Genomic DNA, 22,744 nt, shown 5'->3' with positions numbered 1-22,744 from the left:
TATCTCCAAGATAAAAAGGGATGGTGGATCCTTAGCGATCATAAGGGCAAAGAATTGAGAAGAGGGAGGTAGGAGAGAGGAGAAAATATGAAGATAATATGGGTCCTCACTATTTATTTATATTGATCCTCAAAAGAAAATCCATAACAGAAGTGAAATGAGATAAGGACAGTACTTAGTATAGGTTTTTTAAACATCAAGGGTTGGTGATGAATGTAGGGATTGATATCAAGGTAAGGGATAGATAATCTATCTAATTTTAAGGCTAATTTTATGTCTCATAATATAATTTGATCATTAACTAACTTCCTTCTTGAATCAAGATAAGGGATAGTAAATTTCGGCCTAGCCAAGGCAATTTAGAAGAACACAAAAAAACCAATAAAGAAAGAAAGTGAAAATCAAATACAATATCAGGATCAATTTTCTTCCAAGGAGAGCTCCCCTCTAAGTGCAGAAAGTAGCCGAGCATCCAAGAATGCAATGTAGAGAGAAAATTGGCTGTTTTATACGTAGGATAATAGGGTGAGATAATTCCATTTTTGCCCCTATTCTCCCCTAATTTTCTGAATTTTTAGGACTCTACTGGTCAATCCATCCATATGGATGGAAAGAGGATACAATGAAGAACTAGCCCCCCAATTTGATCTCAATCCAACAGCTGGATCTTTAGATATCGAGGTTTAAATTTAAAGCACTCTAAGATCTTGGAATTTTTTGGCCTTTTCTCTCTCCACTAAACTTCCAGGAAAATCCCTTCATTTTTGTGAAACTTCATTTTGACATCTGTCTTAGAAATATGTGGATATGTGCCCTCCGCTTCTCTATCACCTTCATTATCTCCCCATTTTACCTGAAAATTTTCTGAAAGTTGTTTATTCTTCCAAAAAAGCTAAAATACCAAAATATTTTATGAAATTGGAGATTTACACTGGCATAGGCAAATGAGAGTAGTTTTAGAGCCCTTTTATTAGTGTTTTTTACTCATCAATTTCAAAAAAAACTGTAAAATGACTAAAACTTAGGAAAATTCAAGAGAATATACTAAATATAAATTTATTTCATTTGTGGTATGATACCATGCAATCATAATCATATTAATCCAAATAAAAATCTAATATGTATGAAATTAATACTGCAAAGTTCCATGTTATCATTCATTAATATACATTCAAAGTACTTATCATAAAAAAAGATTCATAAATCTTAATAGTCTCAAAAGGCCAAAAAATGATGTTAGCAGGATGATATGATGCTGTCTGAAAAGTAATAAGTTTTTATGGTGTGACAAGATAAGACAATATTTCAACAGAAAAACAAGTCATGTTTAGATTTTAACCATCTAAGGAAACTTTGAAGCCTAATGACATATGAAGAAATTGATTTCAAACTAAATTCCCTTTTTAAATTATAATATTTAAGTTAAATTTTATAATATTTATGTTTGAGTAATTTCCATTTCTTATTATCCTTGCACAATTTGATTATTAAATTTTCAGTGTGCACCAATAAGAATTGAAATTACATTTCGGAAAAGAACAAGTTTTCAAATGATATGGGTAAATAAAAAATTGTAGGTGATCCTTAATTTTGGGGTACATTTAGTGGACACAAATATTATATGGACTGCATCCCCATGGAGACACAATACATCAACATCACTGATGATGTGGAAGAATCAACAATGAAACAACTCCCATTAGAACTTGTGGCCCCAAGCTGATACATTACCATCTTTTCACAATTATTATTTATACTCCCCAGCCAGATTCAGCGCAAAAAAATGGAAGATGTGTTATTTTGTTCGGTACTTGAGTTAGGGCTAGTAGAATCATTGAGGTATGGACCTAGAAACACCAGCAGATACATCAATTTCCTAATAGGATTAATGCTTAGCTATCTGAGAAATTACTTATTTTAAATTTTGTATTACCATATCCAGCCCCCTTCATACATTGTTTGTTAGCCATGTAAATGATATCCAAATCTTCCAATGACAGTGGGTGGGTAATTCATAAGGTAATAATTTATTTTTCCCTTCCTTGATATTCCTTATACTACTCTGAAAAAAACCCTACAACTAGAAGTTTCCCTTTCATCCTCTCCACATCGGCGAGGATTAACCCCTCCCCAAGTGTGTGTTGTATCAGTCATCCATGTAGGAAATGTTTTGGGCCCTCCCTCTCCTGCTATCATACGGGATCTCCTCTCTCCAACATTAAAATTTATTTGGCAAGGTTAACATGGTACACGCCCATCAAGAAACACTAACTATTAATGATGATGGAATCATCAGCCTTATCTTGACTTCTAGTGCCCCCCAGATAGGCTAGACTTTCAAGAATTGATAACCCAATCCTGATATGGAAAGTATGAGACCCCACTTTTTTACCTTGATGATGAAAGTGGTTACTCAAATTTAAAACATTCTAGTTGGATAAATCAAGAGAGGCTATTTCTCGGCTCATGAATCTAATAAGACCTCAAAGTTTAACATATATTTACCTTGGTTTCTACGCCATTGACAGCTTTGGGGGCAATCTCCATGATCATATGGTACCAAATTTATGACACACATTTTGGTTGTAGTTTCAATTTATAGAATACTGATTTTTGTTCAGATCTATTTGAAACTATAATACAATTGACTCAATATTTTAGAACACATCAAAATTAACGTGTAAAATTTTATGACGACATATATAATGCATAGGCATTTTAATGTCATCCCATTTAATCTTATAACTGAGATCATGACCCTATTTAATGCATTTTAATGTCACCCAAAATAGTTTTACAGCAAATATTTATTCACTTTACCACTCACTCATCTCTCAGTTCTAAATATTTCAAAAATCTTCAGAATCATAATCTCACTCACATTCGAAAAGGTAACTTTCTGTTGAGAGAAGTAATCTTGATCATTGAATTTTTTTCCATTAAAGTATTCTACTTACTACACACCTCTTTCAGTCAAGCCTCTTATAGATCTCATGAACATGAAATTTCATGATAGAGAAAACTGTGTTGCATAGCCATTTAAATATTCCCAGATCATATGTATTAACCTAAAACTTATCATTTATTTCAACATATCTCATCAGTCAGTTTGTTTGTTTAGATCTAAAAATATTATGAAAAACATAGGTCCTTCGAATATGAACCAAAATCTTGCTGCAGATACCCTCTTGATTGTAAAACCTAAACACGGTTTTATCTTCAATAATCCTCTATGTTCCTATAAAACATACCTATAAGTTCTAATGAAGACGAAAAACCTATTCACATCATTTGACATTGACGTTGAAGTACCTTCTGATGGTATATATCTGTTTTGAGTTGCAGTAATGTTATATTTCTTACCTTGACTTGTTTAAATCTACTATATTGTTTCACATGAATATCTTTTGCAAAGGTTCTAAGTTCTAGGTTTTTCTTGTGCAGATAGCCCAATTTTAGCTAAAATACATCTATCATAAAGTTTTGTCTCTCATTTTTTAAAAGAATATCATCATATATAATATTAATAACCAAAACCTCTTGAGCATAAAAATTTCTTTAAATTGGAGACCTCTCCATATGTTCCTTCACATTAAAAATTAATAAACAGTAAAAAGTTCCAATACCATGATGTTAATATTTTTATTTAACTAATTTCACTTGTTAGTCGTCTCCTTTATTAAAAAATTAGATATACCTTTATTATATTATCAATCTTTTCAGCAGTATGCATGATAAGTTGGATTTTCATCATTAAAATTTTAATGAATTGCCTGAATAATTATAAGTTATCCTCTCACTGATATAACTTAAATAATAGTTACATGTTTATCTCTCCTACTTGTCAAGAGGATGGCACTTTTGATTTCCTACCAAGACCGTTTAAGAACATTTCATTATTAAGAATTATTGATATGAATAAATAATCTATCATTTATTCATTTAAAATAATACTTTAAATGAATAAACTAAAAAAATATGCAAAAGGAAACCAGTACGTACATGAGGTTTAGACTAAATGATGTTTAGAAAGAATCAGCAGGTCTACTTTATGGTAAATAGTTTTACCAGGAGTCATCTTTTAGCAAACTAGGTTGGTCTCTACTGAGAAAGACCCATGAAAGGTAGTGGAAGGTTATAAAGAGATAAAATTTAAAAGAGACTAAATGAAAAGAAGCCCACATAAACATATTTCTTCTCTATAGAAGGTTCGCTTTGCTTAGTTAACTATCAATTCTTAGATGCATCCTTATGGACCAATGCATGTAATTTAAGAGAACTAGAAAGAAGAATTGGAGGAAATACCCATATAGGGTTTTAGGATTATCAAATTATTCCGTAAATATGCACCATATTTTATTGATGCTGATTTATGCTCCCACTTTTGCCTTAAACTGATGATGCTTGTTGTTTATATCTATAGCTCAGTCCGACAGGTATCATGAGCCTCTGTTGTATGGGCGAGTTTCTCAAAATTTTGTTGAGGATGCATAGCGATATAGAAGACTCATTAAATGGGTTTTGAGTCACATACATTTATGGTATTCATGTATCTAATAGGACCCTGGATCCTAGGTTCTAGGGGTATCAATGTTGCGCCAACCTAATGCAAGGTTAGGGTGTGTCAAGATAAAGGGCTATGCTACAATTGTGTAATGCCTTAGACCATGACTTGGATTCAGAATGGACTGCATAATGTTTTTGGCGGAGCCCAAATAAGACCACAAACAGACCACTGATTCACTGGTAGGTTTAACTTCATGAGTCTCAGAAGTTTGTTCCTGGTTTTAGTAAATGTGGTTTGTAGTTTGGCTACCAGAGTCAAACCAATTTGGGAAAGGTACTTATCACCTCCCTAGTGAAGGCCATGGTACATGAATCAGGGCCACATGTGGGTTCTCTATTTGGAAATAAAGGCCATGAACCCTAGGTTTTTTTATAGTTTTTCCCTTTCCTATGCCACTCTTAGTGTCATTGCAATCTAGCATAGTAAAAATATAGTGGATAGTGCCAACATGGAAATGATGGATGGAGTGGGTATTGTCAAAGGTCACAATGTGTTATGTTGTGTGGTGAGGTAGTTTGCAGCATCATCATAGGTGTCTGCCTTATGGAGAAGGCACCCTAGGGAGGAAGGTAGATACAAAACCTGGGGGCACTATGATGATGGAATGAGAATAAAGAGGGTGTCAGGATTGGTGGTGACATATGGATCAATTGAGGATCCTATTGTGCATAGGTGGTCCCAATAATGGTAGCAATGGTTGTATAATGGATTTCACATTGGAGGTAGGGACGATGGTAATTTTTGCATCAAGAGTAACTGTGGAGATGTCTGAAATATGTTTGAATTCATTGGCCACCAAGAAGATAATGCAGTTTATTTGGTCAATTTTGGAGCATTCTAGACTACAACCTGCACCCAGACTGACTACCAACATAATAGACATGTGACTGTATAGTTGGGTCATATGGAAACATGCCAGTGAAGACGAGTCATGGTGGGTGGCCTACTCCCATGCACCATGAGGCTAGCCTAACTTGGGATTGCACTTTGAGATCTTTGGAGTGAAAGCTCATGATTATGCATTTCAAAGTAAAATTAGGTCTCAAAGCTCGGGTTTGTGATACTTTTTCATTTTTAAATTTTTTTACCAATGGTGAAATGGGATAGCACTATGGTCAGGACACAAGGGATCCTTAACCATAATGATCAATATGAGTAGGCTTGTAGTTGTTCAAGGCATTAGATAATTTTAGGAGGGAGCGATATCCAGTGCAGTGGTATGGAGACTAGTAGGACTAATGAAGTAAGCTCCTGTCTTTCCTACTCTTCCTAGATATTATTGAGCTAACTGATTTCCGATTCTCCATCACCAAATGTTGTTAATCAGATCATGGTCTTCTTCAAGATATTTCCAAGAAAAGTAAAAGGATCCTTGGGAGAAAGCAGACCCATTGGAAGAGATGAACGACAAAGTGGAGAAGATAATACAGTTTGGAGAAATATTAATTTTACTATTAATGCATAATTTCATGCAGATAAAAGTTCCTTAATGAATAGGGGTCATAAGATATGAAAATATTAAAAGAGTAAGGATAAAGAGATATTTGTCTACCCCTTTGGTCTCAAGGAAATTAAAAAAATGTATCCACAGTTTTAGAATCTCAGTTTTCATTTCACAGAAAAGGTTAACCTGAGATTGGTTGATAAAGTCATTGAGAACTAATTTGGAATAGTGATGCTTAAAATATTATAAAATATTATTAACCTCATAATTTTAGTTGCAACTTGATTCAAAATATCACTATTAATTTGAATTTAGGATTCTTCTTGGCCTGTAATTTAATATAAAAACTAACAATGAGCTAATATGATTTCAAAGTAAACTCATTTTAGCCCATGGCCCTTCATGGCCCATTTAGGGATATTTACTTTTCGATGACTTGGGCTGCATAACGATACCCAATTTCATAAATCATAGTAGCCCATTTCTAGTTAATATGATTCATAATTTGCCACCAATCAATTACCAGAATATTTTTATATTTTCATTATTTTTTGGAAAAATCTTAAAGTCCATACCTATTGTGTTGGCCTTGACATAATGTAAATGATCCCTAATTTCAGTCTATAAGAAAATATATTCTGTGCGATAAAAATAAAAATTTTATTCTCATAATTTGATTTTCTAATACATAATATTAAACCGCTTAAGTGTGTTGGTAGGAAAACCCCTCTTTCTTGATATAACTAAGATAACATCGAGGTAATCTGATATTTTAGAGTTCTTAAAATTCAATCATCTGTATATGTCATTCATGGCACATTACTATCAATCATAATCAGAGGATGATGATGATGGGTCATCACTGTTTGTATCATTTAGCTATGGAAGGGTCATGATCGATATTGCCCAATCACACGTAGCGGGGCCTGAACAAAACATATAACAATTGATCCATTATTTCTGAGACATAGTTTTTTGTCTGATCATTGTATGGGAAATATGGCTGGAGATTGTAATCTACAGTCAAATAACTATGATTGGAGTTTGATAAACCAGAATCGGGGATAACTTCACTGGTTAAGGATTTTTATTTATATAAAAAAATATTTATAACTTCAACAAATCAGATAGAATTAAACACACAATGGAGCGGATGAATAAACTGTAATGGATGATTGTGACGGACACACGCAAATAAGTGGTGGATCAGGCTAGTGATGTGGGTTTACCATTTCTTATGGTGGCAGAGAAGGAATCTGATACATGATAGGAGGTGTTAGAGTTGGTAGTGGCATGCGTGACTTACACTATTGATTATGATGACCAAGGAAAAAGGATCAAGCCATGAGTCAAAAAAACACAAAGATCACATTAACCTCATTTTCAAATGTCAATGGGTCAAGTTTTGCTTTATCTTCATGAGCCTTCATTATAACATCACTCTTTTAATCCTTTTCTCTTGGAATGTAAGAACAATCCCAAACACAAGGGTGTTTTTAGGACAAGGATTATGGGGGTCAATTAATAGCATGGATGGATAGAGGAGTAAAAGATTAATACCCTTTAAATTTCAGCCCCAAAAATCCTTGTGGATTGTTAGATACTGTGATTTGACGTCCGAGCAATCATGGTACTTGATATTTCTCTTTCCTCACCACGGATCTACATTTTAGTATTGAATTCTGGTATTTCCTAAAGATTCTGCATTGGAATCTGCACTTTTAATGATTTTTAATCATGCACTGATATGTATCCTTGATTTGGTTGAAAGGCCTCATTGACTACATGTAAATATGTGTTCAAATCAGACATCTAATCAGATTCCATGCGTGCATAAAATGGTAAAATATACATTGAAAACTAGCTCATATAATGTATTTTCCATCGTAGTGTCATGTGATGCCATGTGCCATGGAGACATAGCAGCATTTATTGTGACAATATTAGATTTTCTTGTTTGGATGTGCCTTTTCAAATGTAAAATTAATAATAATCAATTCATTTATAAAAATGATGCAATCATTGGCTACAGTTCATAACGCATTGATTATTACGATGATACATGAAATTGAATCATTGAAATATATCCATTAAATCATTAGCATTCATCTACCTCTAATATTAGGTGAGAGAATTAACGGAATCAGTGACCCTACTTCAGTAATATCACTACAGATATTCCAAAATAAATATGTGGCTCATCAACTCAGGAAGAGGAAACACAAAAACAACAACTTCTAGAATATCCATGGGAATCCCTCAAATTTGAAAGGTAAATTTGTTTCAATTTTATGATAACATTCTTACATGATTAACTATGACAGTGATGCCTCGAGATTACTCACCAATTTCTCAATTGTTTTATCACTCCACAATTTATGCATGTGGTCACATATAAAGTCTAAATTAAGGTTTTAATTTTTCATTGGTGCTGTTGAGTTTAATCAATAAAAATAAATGGATGTACTCAAATAAGTCTAGCAAGTGATGAGTATGGATCATCTTCATAGGGAAAGCTAGGTAAAGATTTAATATTATTGTAATAGTGATTGATGAGATGAGGAGAGATACATATAAAATATGGGGTCAAAAAATGAGGAAATTATAAAGCGAGAAGATGATAATAATAAAAAGATCAAGATGATTATAGTGGATATTGATAAGGAGGATATTAGAAGAATTAGTGAGAAACAGAAGTCATTTTATGGTAACAAGATAATAAAGTAAGTAGATGTTAGAGATATGATAAACAGAAAGATTAATGTTAGGGGGATGAAGTTGTGTTGTAATGGTCTAAAACGTAGCCCCCAAATGTATTAATAAGGTTGAAGGATGAATTTACAAAGATCAATGACTCAATTGAGAGGTGAGATGGCATGGATAGAAAATGGGTAGAAATATAAATCCAGCCTCAAAATTTCAGCTCAGTTGGTCTTCTAAATCATCAGATATTGAGATTTGAAGTTGGAGAAATCATGGTCATCCATTTGATTAAGTTTATATCTCCTCTCAGCACCGCTGTCGCTTCATAATTTTTTGTTATGTGTTTTAGAATCCCGATAAATTCTCTTCGTAATCATTGGTGTGTTTTACTCGTCTTCCTCAAACAGGAAATCCGAGAGAGCCACATGTCTTTCACAAAAATAGAAGGCAAAAATATGTTATCCTATTCATACATGACACGCTAATGTATGTCATTTGCATTAAAAAATCCAAGGAATTGCAATAATTTTGCGATGTGAGAACATGTCACCATGCACCATGTCATTGTGTTTTCTTGTCTTTCTTATAAATTTGTTCACTAACATGCTTGTTGGGAAATTTTGGGGCATTCATAAACAAGATTAAAAACTCAGTTGCGCAACAGAATACTTAATAAAAAATGGATCTGAAAACCAATAACATTTAAAAACTTAATTCATCACTTTTTCATGGATCGAATCAGAAATTTCTTGGTTCCTCAAGTGAATACCTTCAAGCCATTCAGATGTCTGACCTCTAGTCATATCCATATGATCTTCAGAGCACTAGATCTCATGTTGTTTCCATGAACTGTGTTGCTGAAAATTCAATTTCTTGTTCATCCAGTTCCCATTATAAGCAGTTCCCATTATAAGAGGAAGAGAAGAAAGAGGGAGGGCGCACTCAAACTGATTCGCACGGGGAAAATGGCATCCAAAAACCTTGTGTGTGTGACCCTTTAGGCCCATGTATCAGTCTAGAAAATAAATTCCACGGTCCAGTAACTTTTCTTGGGCTGACCTTATTAATTAACTATATCACATATTGAGTAATTAATCAAGGATCAATTTAACCCAATCAATTAGTTAAGAGCCTCTAGAGTGCAAAGCTACACCTCCTGCCTAGAAGATACAAAGGAGTATGTCGACTCTCTCATGGAACCTTTTCTGTCATCAATTTCTATGTATAATCCTTCATCCTTGCGAGACTTTTGAATGACTTAGGGTATTATGAATTGTCAAACCCTAATCTCTCATTCTAGTTAGTATTGATGCTTGGCAAAATCATCAAAGATGCATTCTCTGATATTTCCTTTGCCTTGTCCAGAGACTTAACTACTTCATATTCCTTGAGTCAATTTCCTCCAGTATCGCGGGTGAACAATGTCCTCTGGACCACACAATCAACTTTGTGGACTTGTTGATGCATCCGAGCGAGGATGGTTTGGAATCCCCTAATTAATTACTCGTATTTCATAGTCAAAATACAATCGCCCATCCATAAGCTGTCTTTAGTATCTCAGGTCTAAGGATCAATTACACAACCGTGACATGAATCAACCCAATTTGTCATAGGATCAATTTAGCGGACACTTTCCCAAATAACACCCATTTTACGTCCTTAATGTCTCCACACTAATGGTTATATGATTGGCCATAACCATCATATGAGTAGGATTAGACAGTGTTATTCTATCCAGACATCTCAATGTCCTTTTTCGAGTATCCTTCAAATGGTAATGTTTAGAACATATGTTTAAAGACTAATGATATATGTATTATGATCTCTTCATAATTCACTTAGCCATTGCGTGTATTCATGGACTTCAATTGTAAGCATCGCTTGTGCGTTATAATGAATGATGAACAAGACGTGGAATGTATAATTGGCTCACATGCCACATATATATATCCAACGACGTTGACATATGTCGATAACAAACTTTTTGGTAGGAATATTTTATCACACATCACATCATATGTCTTTGTGCATTTTGCAGCAAACATGAGTCACCATGTCACACTATAAAGAAAGATTTCCTTCGCTAGTCTTCGCATTGATTTATTACAACTTTAATCAATCCACACTCATTATGCATAAAAAATAATTATTTCCTTTTCTCAGATTCCACTTGCATTTATTAGCATTGTAATCATTTATTTTTCATTGGTCCACATTACATGTATATTTAAAATTAGCTCATATAAGCCAATCATTGGTCATTATGGCATAGTGATTTTTGATGCCATAATGGCACCTTTTCACAATGATTAGCAGTGATACTCATTGGTGAAAGTCAAGATTGGCCACCATTTTTTTTAATTGGAAAAAACACGGGGTTGGTTACAACCAACCCAAAGGTTGTGCTAGTAGACCGATCCGACGGTGCCGTGGACGCCACCCAAGGGGTTTTATTTATGTAAGTTTGAGTGTTTAGAAGAGTTTATAGGTGATGAGCGAGCGTAAATATCCCAATTCCACACTGACCCCATAGCCCGCACCCATGACACAAAGGAAAAATATACAATAATGATACCACTGCTTGTCAAAGTGGAGACCTCAGGTGCCAAAAGCTCGTTCATGTCCTCTGAAGTTGGCGATGCACGGAGCAGGTATTATGTTCGCGGTCATCAGGTATCATCTTGGAGCTTGACGAAGGGTACAACCTCTAGTCAGAACGTCGTGCACTCCAGCCTCCAACATTCTACACGATACGCCATTCATGGCGGTCGTTGGGTGCAAGAGTCCAATGTGTGTGGAGAGCTGCCAGGTTGAGTCTCTTGACCCAATGGCTGCCTCGGACCTCCCGAGAAGATCCTTCCAAGTAGTATAGAGGGATTGGTGTGAAAGCGTACCCCATAGATGGCAAGAGCATCTGCCGTTTAATTCCCCTCTCGTAGCTAGTGGTGAATGCTGGTGTGGGCATGCAACACTGCATGATGTCTCGCCATACACTCTGGAGATACCACTGGGAGCATGAACCTACATGGAGCAAATTGACAAGGAACTATGAATCCAATTCTATGATGATACCATAAAGGTTTCGCTCCTCAAAAAGGAGCCAGCCATCGTGTATCACCATAGCCTTGGCTGATGTGTTAGTCTGAAGTCTATAGAAATGTGAGTAACCAAAAATGATACTCCATGTGTGTTTTCAAAGGAGACCACCTCACCGGCTAGGCCCGGGTTCCCTTTGGCCGCACCATCTGAAGATAACATTGTGAAATCTGAAGATAATTGGGACCAATTGATCAAATCTAATTGTGACACATGGAAATGAGAAAAAATAAGACTAAGCAATATTAAATAAGTCCTAATATGGACCTACACATAAAATTTCACTTCATTAATCATAATTAAGAACATAATGCCGGGGTGTGTGTTTTAGAAAGGTGGGATGGCTTATTTATAAATCCCAGAAGATGAATGGATAGAGGAGGTAAATATGGTAGTACACACAAAATTTCTGTCGAAACCGTATTCTAGATCATAAGATATTGCGTCTTAATTTCTAAAAATATGAGACATAGATTTGTTTCTCTCTTTCTCAATCCCCACCATGGGCTGCAAATGTGGTGGGAAGTTATCAGATTTCCACTTATTCTCCATTAAAATACGTACATCAAAATATGCTCCATTATGTCAATGACAGTTCTGCAAATAGTTGGAAAAAACTTATGCTTTCAATTCACTATGGTCATCTTTCTTTAAAGACTTTGAAAGGGCACCAATCATTAAGAACACAATCTCTGTGCTTAAAATGATGTAGCAACGCATATACCTAAAAGAGTAAAATTAAAGCATTTGGGCACTATCATTGGGTATTTTTCTTCTGTAAATTGCATGATGTCACATGTTTTGCATTTCACCCAGAATTTATTCCAAAACAAAGTCAGTCTTTTTACTGTGCTTTGGGCGTTCTTCTATGAAAAAAGATGTAATAAAGTAAAACATTAGATGACACACAAAAGATCATTGGCTGATGCTAATGCTTAGCAAACACCAATCATTAGCCGCAAGCAATGATTTGGTGATGATGTCAATCATTGGCTGCAATTTGAACAAATCAGAATGCAACATCCAGAAGAGCAGATTAATCAAATAAAAAATCTGTTTTAAATAATATAAATATTTAAGTAATTCAATAAATATATATTCCGAATAATAATGTAATTTTTAGTTTCTTTTGGAAAAAAATATGTTTAAGTTATTAACTTATTTTAATCTCAACAAATTCTGTAAAAATACCAAACATTTGAGAAAATCATAATTTCATTCTAAAAATGAATGGAACTATTTTAACCTTAAACAAAATGCGTTGGTGGTAATTTAAATGAAAATAAGTATATAAAGAAAATAAGATTAATCATAAAAATAACATGTTATTAGTGAGAATTAAGAATTAGGAGGAATAGTTGAAATTTTATCAGGAAACTAGTAATGGGATTGGGAAAGAAGATTGATGGACTCTGATGTGTCAAGAGGGAGAAATGTGCGAATGGGATTCAAGGAGACACTTGGCAAAATGTGACCAGTCAATCTAGTAACTCCAGAATTTTATTCTAAAGGGAAGCAAGATATTCATCCTTTTAAGCTCTCAGAAAATGAGAAATGAGAAAGCAGCAATAAACGGAAACGGAGGAAGATTTTTCCAAGGTCTAGGTTGTTTCAGATGGTTGAATTACAAGTCCAAAGTTTTTTTTTCCTTGATCTAAAAGTTCTCTGATAATTCCAAAGATCCTAGATAAGTTTCTTCACCGTAGAAATATTGTGTTTTGGATCTTCAACACACTTTAAACAAACACGAAAAAATAATTCATATAGTCATTGTTTCAAGTTCTTCAAGAATCCTTAAGAATTTATTTCTTCCACATCACTGTGCGCATCACAACCACCACAATTTTCATCCTCCAAACTCTGCTTTCCACCAGACCATTGCACAGCTGCTCACTGTTGTGACACCCTGACTGATTTTTTACTCTCAAATGGTTGCTGTCCCTTCGAGTACCTTATGCTGCAATCCAATCTTCTGGTCATAGAGGGGCTCACTTTCAATCGTCTTTTCTCATGTGCCAACTAGTACCTACAAAGTGCACCATCCAACACATGGTCAGCCTACTTTTTGAAAAGCTTTGCTGACACATCTGGATCCTGGATGTCTAGGTTTTAACTTATTAAACAAGGTGAATATCATATGACTAGATTCATCTTATCATACCTCTGTGCACTGAAGCATCATTCATGGCATTACAGTAATGATGGTAAAACATGAGGTATGGAATTTTAGGTATGGAAAATATGAGGGACTGATGAAAGTTATGGAATAAACTCTTTGAGATTTTAATCACCCTCTCTAACTGAATATTTCTGATACACCATGAAGTGAGAGTCATTTATTTTTACCACGAAGTGATCAGGTTGATGAAAATAAAGTTTTAGAAATATCAGAAAAAAACTCTTCCAATTTTGAAGGATAATACATGGCCCCCATAATTATCTACACCCGAACTGAGAGATGAATAATACTGCAACTCAAAATTGAAGGCGCGGGGTTGGCCAGATGGTGAGGAGAGTTAGTTATCTCCACATGTAACTCCGGGTGGTTACCGCTTTGTCGGGTGACCGCCTTAAATAATTTTCAAAAAAAAAATTGAAGGTGCGGAAATCAATTGCAATCAAATCAAGGTCAGTCTGCTCAAATCACTGGGATTTTCATCCTATATCCAGAGCCTTCCATATGAAGAACCATTACTGTAGACTGAGACCTGAGCTGAAAGATGTCATTTTTAAAGCTTGGCATCCAGGTACAGACATAAGCCATGTTTTGTTTTATTCTGATCAGTTAAAAGGAAAACAGAATCTGTTTCTCCATTATTAACTCTTGAACATATTTTTGAGATGTCTTTTTTATTGTATTACATAAAAAGAAGAGGGAAGTATTATCATTTTTGTCTTTTTCAGTTCAATAGAACTTTGAAATATATTTTTCTGTATGTTCTCTCGGTTAAAAAACCTAAACAGAATTTGCCTCTATTTATTTCTGCTTTGAAATGCAATACAAATGATAAAAAGCTATGTCACATATTTACCAGTCAAAAAGTCCGAGAACTCCTGAGCTTATTTTACCAGTTTAGAAATACAGTTACTTCAGTAATTTTTTGTGAATCCGACAGGTAAAAATGTGTCATGAATTACTAGTTTTAAAAGAAAAAATACCTGTGTCCACCTTAGCGGACATAAAATAGAATTAACTCATCTCCTGTTGTACAACTGAAACAGGAGAATATTTTTGATACTCCATAGATAGTATCTAGAATCACTCTTCAGGGGCTGTCAGTGAACTGTAGACATTGGGTGAGATGTTGCAGATTACTTGGTATTATATTTATCTGGCATTCCTGATTTTCAAATAACTGATCTCAATCTTAGTTGTGACTTCTTAGCATCTGAATCTGAATTTCTTGCTCGTAAGTATGACTGCTCCTGAAGGGTGATTCTGGAGACTATCTAAGTTTATTTTAGGATCTAAGTCTAGAGATTCTCATATTCTGATTTGAAGCCCATTACAAAAGTAATCTAGGAATCATAATTACGTATCTATGTGCGAGCTAAATAATGAACCGTAATCCCCAACCCTCTTCCACAACCCTGTCTCTTCACTTTGATAACGATGAATCTCTAATAAGGCCAGAAAAAATCTAATTAGGCTTTCTAACCATCAATCAAAAGAGACATAAAGTAATGTCAATTATGTAAAAATAACTGCTAATTCAAGCACCCCATGAATACTGCCAACTAAAGATTACTCTATGTCCTGAATTATATTTCTAATTTATAAGACATAACATCAATAGATAAACCAAGAAGAGGGTATGTAGAGGAGAGCGTATTTCCCTGCCTGCCGTATAAGACTTATGGGAATCTGATACGATCCTGTACCCCCAAGGGTATCTTAGGCATTTTGGCCCACTAAGGGCACTTTAGTCATATCATGCTCAGGGCAGATTGCTTTCTTTTCTTATAAATATGTATAGCCATCCCTTGAGGAGGCCAGTCAAGACTTATGGTAAGATCGGCCTCTTGACTCACTATCTCGATCCTCCTTGTCTTGGTCCCGTCCCCTTGACCGTCCAGCGATCCCCTAGCCCTGTGATCGTCTCACCGGATCTTCAGCCAGCTCCCCTCCAATCCAATCCCTACCCTTGCCGTTCGGTTCTCTTCTAGTCTCCGACGATCCCCCTCCCTGCAATCGTCAACCCTTCACCGCGTCATCAGGCTGCTCGTCCTCGGCCAATCCCTAACCCCTCTGCTCGGCCTCCTCCCGATCCTTCCCGTTTCACCTCTTCTACCCCAGGAATGTCTACCTCGCCTCGCCCTCTACCCTCCTTCCGATACGAACCTAGACTGAGGTTCTTATCAAAATCACGAAGGCAATTATGGCCATGAAATCGATAAAAATTTAAAGCTTATACATCAAATTAATAAAAACGCGACAAACTGTTGGTCACATTTCTTCAAAAGAACAAGAAACAGGCATCACAAATGTTTGCAATATCTTTCATGAAGTTGAATAAATACTAAATCTTTTAAAGCAATCAAACAAGGGGACATCATCAACATGCATACCCAACTGTGAACAAAAACAGGTAGAATTCTTGAACACTGGCCCACAAGAAAATATATTTGAAACCTACGACCATGAAATAGATGATAAAGCTATTTCTTACATCACTTCCTAGAGAAGTTGCGGAGGCACAAATATATATTAAGCAGTGCGTGACTTGAATTACTTAGATAGACGCTTCTCTTCAAAGAGAAACGAGACAGCTGAACGAAAATTTTCATTCCCCATCATGAGGCAAAAGATGGGGTAAGGGCATCAGTCGTTGGACTTGATTCACTTGTTCTGCTTAACCGTCTTCATCAATTCAATAAAACTTCCAAAAGCTGCAAGAAAAATAAAATAAATACTCCGGGATCCAAAGGCAGAACAAGAAGATGAACAAAAAGGGAAAATCAAGCATATAAATCCACCGTTTAATCAACAATTTCTAAAAGAAATTATCCAACAAAACAAATTAAAGTACCAGTAAAAGTTCTTGAAAGAATATTGGACAGCAAAATAATATCATACTAGGTAGAATAAGTACTCCTAAAACCCCAGGTAGAATAAGAAAAGGCAGAAAAACAGAAAATCAATCATTTGAAACGACCATTTAGTCCATCATTCGAATTTTCAAAAAAAAAATTAGTCTATCATTCGACAGATACTTTTATTCAACGACTATTTAAGTTCTAGCCAAAGTATTAGACGGAAAATTTGATCGAAAAATACTTTTTTATGCACAATTGATCGTAAAATAATATCGTATCACCAAAGAAATAGAAAAAGAATATGCATAAAAACAGAAAAACCAAGTATTCAAAACAACCATTTAGCATATAGTTTTGTACAACAGATATTCAAGCTTTAGCCAATGCTCTTAAGAGAGTATAATCACAAAATAGTATCATATCACCTTAAATGCTACTCAAACAAAGTTATAACGATAGATTACATGAAATATATGTTAGTCAGTCTTCGGTTTTTGCATTTTTCCAACGTTTACTACGTTGTGGTGGGTCACGTTCTAATAACAGCCCACAGACCCTCCTTTACGTTTTCTCATTATCTTGTAAGAAGGCTACTTTTATGAATCGTCCATCTCGAATTCACATAGGGAAAAACTTACGTTAAAGTGGGCCTAGCCGATTTAAATGTTAGACTGGTCTTTAAAGCAGTCCGACCCTGAATACAAAAAGGCTTTACTCTAACTCTGAAACCCAACCAGACAATAGACGAGAAGTGGAAGAACAGAATTGGGAGAATTTGATAATAAAACATCAAGCATTCAAATCGACCATTAAAAACAAAAAAAAAGTCAGATAATTTTATCCAACAGATATTAAAGTTCGAGACAAAGTTCTAGAAAGTATTTTTTTCAAGAGAAAAATTTCTTGAGATGATATAATTTCAAAATAACATCAAACAAACTTGATCTTTAAGGATCTGACTCCCCCCTAAATGCGATTAAAACCAAATCATTTCAATCATGAAATGTAAAGATACTTAGAAGGGTAAGTCATAATCAACAGTGTGAACATTACCAGGATCAGAGTCATGCGGCCCTGGAGAAGCCTCAGGATGATACTGCAAAGACATTAGTTTTAAGTCCGCACAAGAAAGACCAGCACAGCTATTGTCATTGAGATTAATATGAGTCACTTCCACACCAGGAGGGAGCGATGCGGGATCAACTGCGTAGTTGTGGTTCTGCATGATGAAAAAAGCAATTATTAATGATGAATAGAAACCTTAATTCACAATACGGAAACCCAAGAAACAAATAAAAGGGAAAACAGTTCATCGAGGTATTGGATTTCAATTCAAGTTAACCAAAGAAGGCCATACGACTAGATCAACTGCATAGTTGTGGTTCTAGATGATCAGGAAAAAACAGTAATCAATGATGAATAAGAAAATAAAAGAGGGAAAACAACACATTGAGAAACTGGATTTAAACTCAACATATTGCCAAGAAGCACATGTAATTAGATTATATTTCAACGGACCAACAAGTCCAAACTTTTTTGGGGCAAGGCAAAGTCCAACCTGGGCACTGATCTCCACACGGCCTGTCTTGACATTACAGACTGGATGGTTACCTCCATGGTGACCAAACTTCATTTTGAACGTCTTGCCTCCTAAAGCCTGGCCAAGGAGCTGATGGCCCATGCAGATTCCAAATACAGGGACTTTTCCAATAATATCCTTCACCGTTTTCACAGCGTACGGAACGGCGGCAGGGTCCCCAGGACCATTACTGAGGAATACACCATCAGGGTTGAGTTTCAAAGTCTCTGAAGCAGGCCATGTTGAGGGCACCACAGTAATTTTGCACCCACAAGAAGCCAACCGTCTTAGAATGTTATGCTTGATACCAAAATCATACGCAACTACCTGCAAACAAATGATAAGCAATAAATATTCTTTTATTTTGGAAGAAAATTTTTATTATATTGCACCCAGCAGGGGTCAAACACGCGATCTACAGGTTGTGGCCCAGACCCACAACCGCTGGCCCCCTATTTAGCAATAAATATTAATCTCAAGGTAATTCAGTGACAATCCTGGAAAGAAGATAATGCTAACATGAAATTTATGCCCCAGATCCTGGCCTTCGTTGAATTCCCATTCAGAATCAGTTGTCTCTGTCCATTCATAAGGAGAGTCGCATGAGACGCCACTGATTAAATCCACCCCTGTGCACAAAACCAAGGGTTAATATCCAATTCAAGTTAAACAAGATTCAAAACAAATAACATAACTGCAAACTTATAATGGGGAACTTTAGCTGTCCCCAGACATCAAAAATCAATCAACGTAACTGATAAATAACTATTTAGAATAAGGGTTTAGGGAAAAGAGAGCGTGGATTTGTACTATACTATATGGAATTCCGGTTTAAAATTGATACGACTGCCATGACAAAGATAATGGAAAGTCCTGAAAGAAAAATTCAAAACCTTTTATGTTCAAATTTCTAAATGTATTAAGTTATAATTTTGACCATGACACAAAAGGTTCACTGGGATTAATCATCCAAATGGTTCACCGGAACCATAACAAGGTATTCATGTTTGAGCAGATAGGGTCCAAGTAAAAATCGCTGGCTTCGTGGCCATTAGAGGTTAATTGTTGAATTGCAGGTGAAATAAAACATTTGATTAGATTAACGTCAGAGGGAATATAAAGTACATAGACAAAGAAGCCAGAAAATAATTACAAATAAAATAAACTGCGTGACTTACCAACAATTTGCCATTCGCGGGACATATCCAAAAGCATGTCATCAGTCTTGGATTCGTCAGTACTCAAAACACCAATCAAACTACCATCCTCTCGTAATCTACGTGTGATGGCACGTGTATCAACATCATCTGAGGCATAAAATTGCATAACATCTCAGAAACATACCTAATTAAATGAACATCAAACTGTTAAAGCTCAAAATTCACCTACATATTCCCATGATGTTCCTTTTTGCCAAGTAATCACCAAGTGATTCTGTGCATCGCCAGTTTGAGGTGCTGATCAAAACAGGATAAACAATATTATGGTGCTGAAGCAATAATTTTATAATTCATGATTTGAGTGAATGACATCAGTTGAGAGTACCGAATACTTAGACTCCTGATAACAAGACCCGTGAGAAAGCATTGCCGAGATTCTTCATCCTCTGTACCGAGAAAGCAAAGTTTCAAGATTTAATATAGTTAATGAGATCATGCGGCAATGGGAAAAATAAAATGTAGAATAAAACGCACCAGGATTTACACCAGTATTACCGATATGCGGATTTGTCATCAGCACAAACTGCCCAGCGTAACTTGGGTCTGTAAGAATCTCTTGGTACCTTTTTTTCATCAGTTAGATGCATTAATTAATGAAATCAATAAAAAAACACTCGTGGATATGACGTAGAAAATAATCATTGTGACTTTTTTACATAGCGCGAATGCTCCTCCTTTCAGTGTCCTCAAACCAGAAATCACAATATTTAAAGATGTTCTCAAGTGATGGATGCTGATGAAATATTGTCGCACAAAAGTATTTCTTCTATACGACAGAATTTTCTAGATACTTAAAAACATAGTACAGTAACATTATACAAATGAAAAGTTATAAAGAACAGAAAGGATCTCTAAGCGAAAATTCACACCATTTCATCGCTACACGGATGCTAACGAAATTTGTAGCACAGAAATACTATTTTTTTAATCAAATGAAATGTTTCGATATTTCACTTATGAATGCGTTACATTCTACAACTGAAAGCACATTTAGGACAGAAAAAGATCTACAGTTAGACGTTCATAGATACAATTCAATCGGCATACATGAAGGATGAAGGATTTCCCCCGAAAAATGCCGGTGTATAAACGAAAGAGATTACCCCGTTAAAGAAGTGTTAAACACTACTTCGCCGACTTGGGTTCCTCGAGCACCAAAGGACTTTGCTTTCCATATGGAGCCATCTTCCAGAACAAGCCTCGCATCAGAGGTCTTCCACGGCTTCCCAGCCGCGTGTAATTCTGCCATTCAAAAACTTAATATCTTCATAAACATCGCAGGAAACGATCATAAAACATTTGATAAAACCCCTCTTCTTGCGATTCTACAGTTGCCACAAAATCAAAAAAAAAGGCAGCGATACCACAAGGAGAAAGAGAGACCACACGAATGAGAATTATGAGAGACGGACGGAGCTGAACAATTCAAAATTTAACAAGCCCAAAAGCACTAGCGAGCAATCACGAACCAATTGATGAAACCCATTTGCCAGAGAGCGCAGTGCTACCATAAAAACACAAAATTTGCCTAAATTCCAAATCAAAAAAAAAAAAATACGGCATGGAAGAGGGATAAAGAATTCACCGGCTCGAGGAGTCGCTGAGAGGCTGCAAGCGACATTGAGAATACCAGTGGGCGGAGCTCGAATCATGGAAGCTGGCCGTGAACAAAAGAGATCGGTGACGAGAAGAGACGGAGTGGATCAGTCAGAAGCGCCTCGATATTCGAAAGAACTAGGGTTTTACTATTATATCACTGGAGAAAGAGAAAAAATATCCCCTCACCAACCTAAACCTTTAGTAGCCCTTAGACCATGCGAGCCTTATGTCCTGGAAAACCATGCTTTTATGGAATTTATTAAGCCCAGTTACGCATGGTAATGGAATGTTTAATGTGGTTTTCTTTGCATAAAAATGTATGTGAATTGATGAAAAAAGTTCTCCCAAGTTTGTACCGAGCCCGATATTTGATGATGATATAGGAACATATGCTGGACCGGATATCGGAAATGGGCTAATCTGATATCCGTCTTTACTGATTTCCCGATACCGGCTAACGATGTCGGATATTGGTTAGTACAGTACCTACATCTGGTACCGTTATTTCTCCCGATATTAGCACGTGTATTCGTCTCAAGGGATGGCATGACAATACTCATATTGTACGAAGATTGTAGATAGGATGCTACTAACTGTATATGTATATGATATCTTTTATTAGAGACCACATTATCCATTATTCTTTAAAATGGTGAACGCTGCCGATATCAATAGTGATCATGGGCACTGATAACAGATATTGATATAACAAAAATTCTTTAGCTGATAAGGATAATGTGGTAATATCGACAATGGAATTGATCACGGGAGAGGAGAAAGAAGGAAAAAAGGAGGAGAGACGGAGGTTGAGCGAGAGGGAGTGAGAGTGAAAGAGGGAAACAAAACTGTCCACGACCACCACCTTTGACCACTACCATCACCTCTCATTGTTACCATGGTATCTCGTCAATGGCTATTTCTGAAGAAGGCTTTGGTGAATAGTATATTCTGAAATTCATCATGACTTAATCAGAAGTAAGGTAATATCTTACCACCTTAAGAATTTTATATGAAATTATTACACAATTCAAAATATCTGATATCCATTTTCCAGTGTTGGATATCGAAACCTGAAATTCATCTAAAATTGGAAATGCTTATGGATAAAAGATTTGATAACCAATAAAAAGTGTGATTAATTTCCCATAATGGATAACGGATATCATTAACAAAGTAGCCGATGGTAATCAAAGCTTGAGTTAAATAACTATAGACGCATTGACAAGTAGTATGTCCTTATGTAGTCCATATATAAGTGGTCGCACCCTATTGTAGGCCTTCCAAATGCTCTTCATGATGTATTTGCCACTTGTGCTTACTATAGATACACAATCACTGTCACCAATCCCTATAGACACTACCTCACTCACCACTATACATCTAGAATGAGTTTAAAATATATAAGAATTTTATCTGATTAATTCAACTTAAAAACACGACGACATGTAATTACATTCCATAATTTGTTGTATCACTCTCCTTTGGCCACCTCTTGTAAG

General features: G+C 35.6%; 1 protein-coding gene across 1 annotated transcript; it reads right to left on the bottom strand.

Annotated features, from left to right (window-relative positions):
- Positions 1-16,433: 16,433 nt before the first annotated feature.
- CARA (carbamoyl phosphate synthetase A) lies at positions 16,434-21,421 on the bottom strand. The gene is made up of 10 exons (XM_078572540.1): positions 21,232-21,421; positions 20,750-20,888; positions 20,121-20,209; positions 19,972-20,032; positions 19,816-19,883; positions 19,605-19,733; positions 18,946-19,055; positions 18,406-18,753; positions 17,901-18,066; positions 16,434-16,700 (listed from the first exon to the last, which is right to left on the bottom strand). Exons 1-10 carry the CDS (start codon positions 21,296-21,298, stop codon positions 16,651-16,653), a joined length of 1,227 nt encoding a protein of 408 aa, XP_078428666.1. The 5' UTR covers positions 21,299-21,421; the 3' UTR covers positions 16,434-16,650.
- Between the last annotated feature and the right edge of the window lie 1,323 nt (positions 21,422-22,744).

This window comes from Wolffia australiana, chromosome 3, assembly GCF_029677425.1.
Source record: "Wolffia australiana isolate 7733 chromosome 3, ASM2967742v1".
NCBI lineage: Eukaryota > Viridiplantae > Streptophyta > Magnoliopsida > Alismatales > Araceae > Wolffia > Wolffia australiana.
The sequence above is the reverse complement of the archived record's forward strand: the minus strand, read 5'-3'. Positions and strand labels throughout refer to the sequence as shown.

Bases quoted from the DNA above. Each gene is read 5' to 3' on its own strand.
- CARA (XM_078572540.1), bottom strand. From the start codon at position 21,298: ATGATTCGAGCTCCGCCCACTGGTATTCTCAATGTCGCTTGCAGCCTC. The intron at 19,884-19,971 runs GTACTCTCAACT...TGTTTTGATCAG, and splicing joins ATCAGGAGTCTAAGTATTCG to CACCTCAAACTGGCGATGCA. The intron at 18,754-18,945 runs GTTAGCATTATC...ATTTGTTTGCAG, and splicing joins ATCTGGGGCATAAATTTCAT to GTAGTTGCGTATGATTTTGG.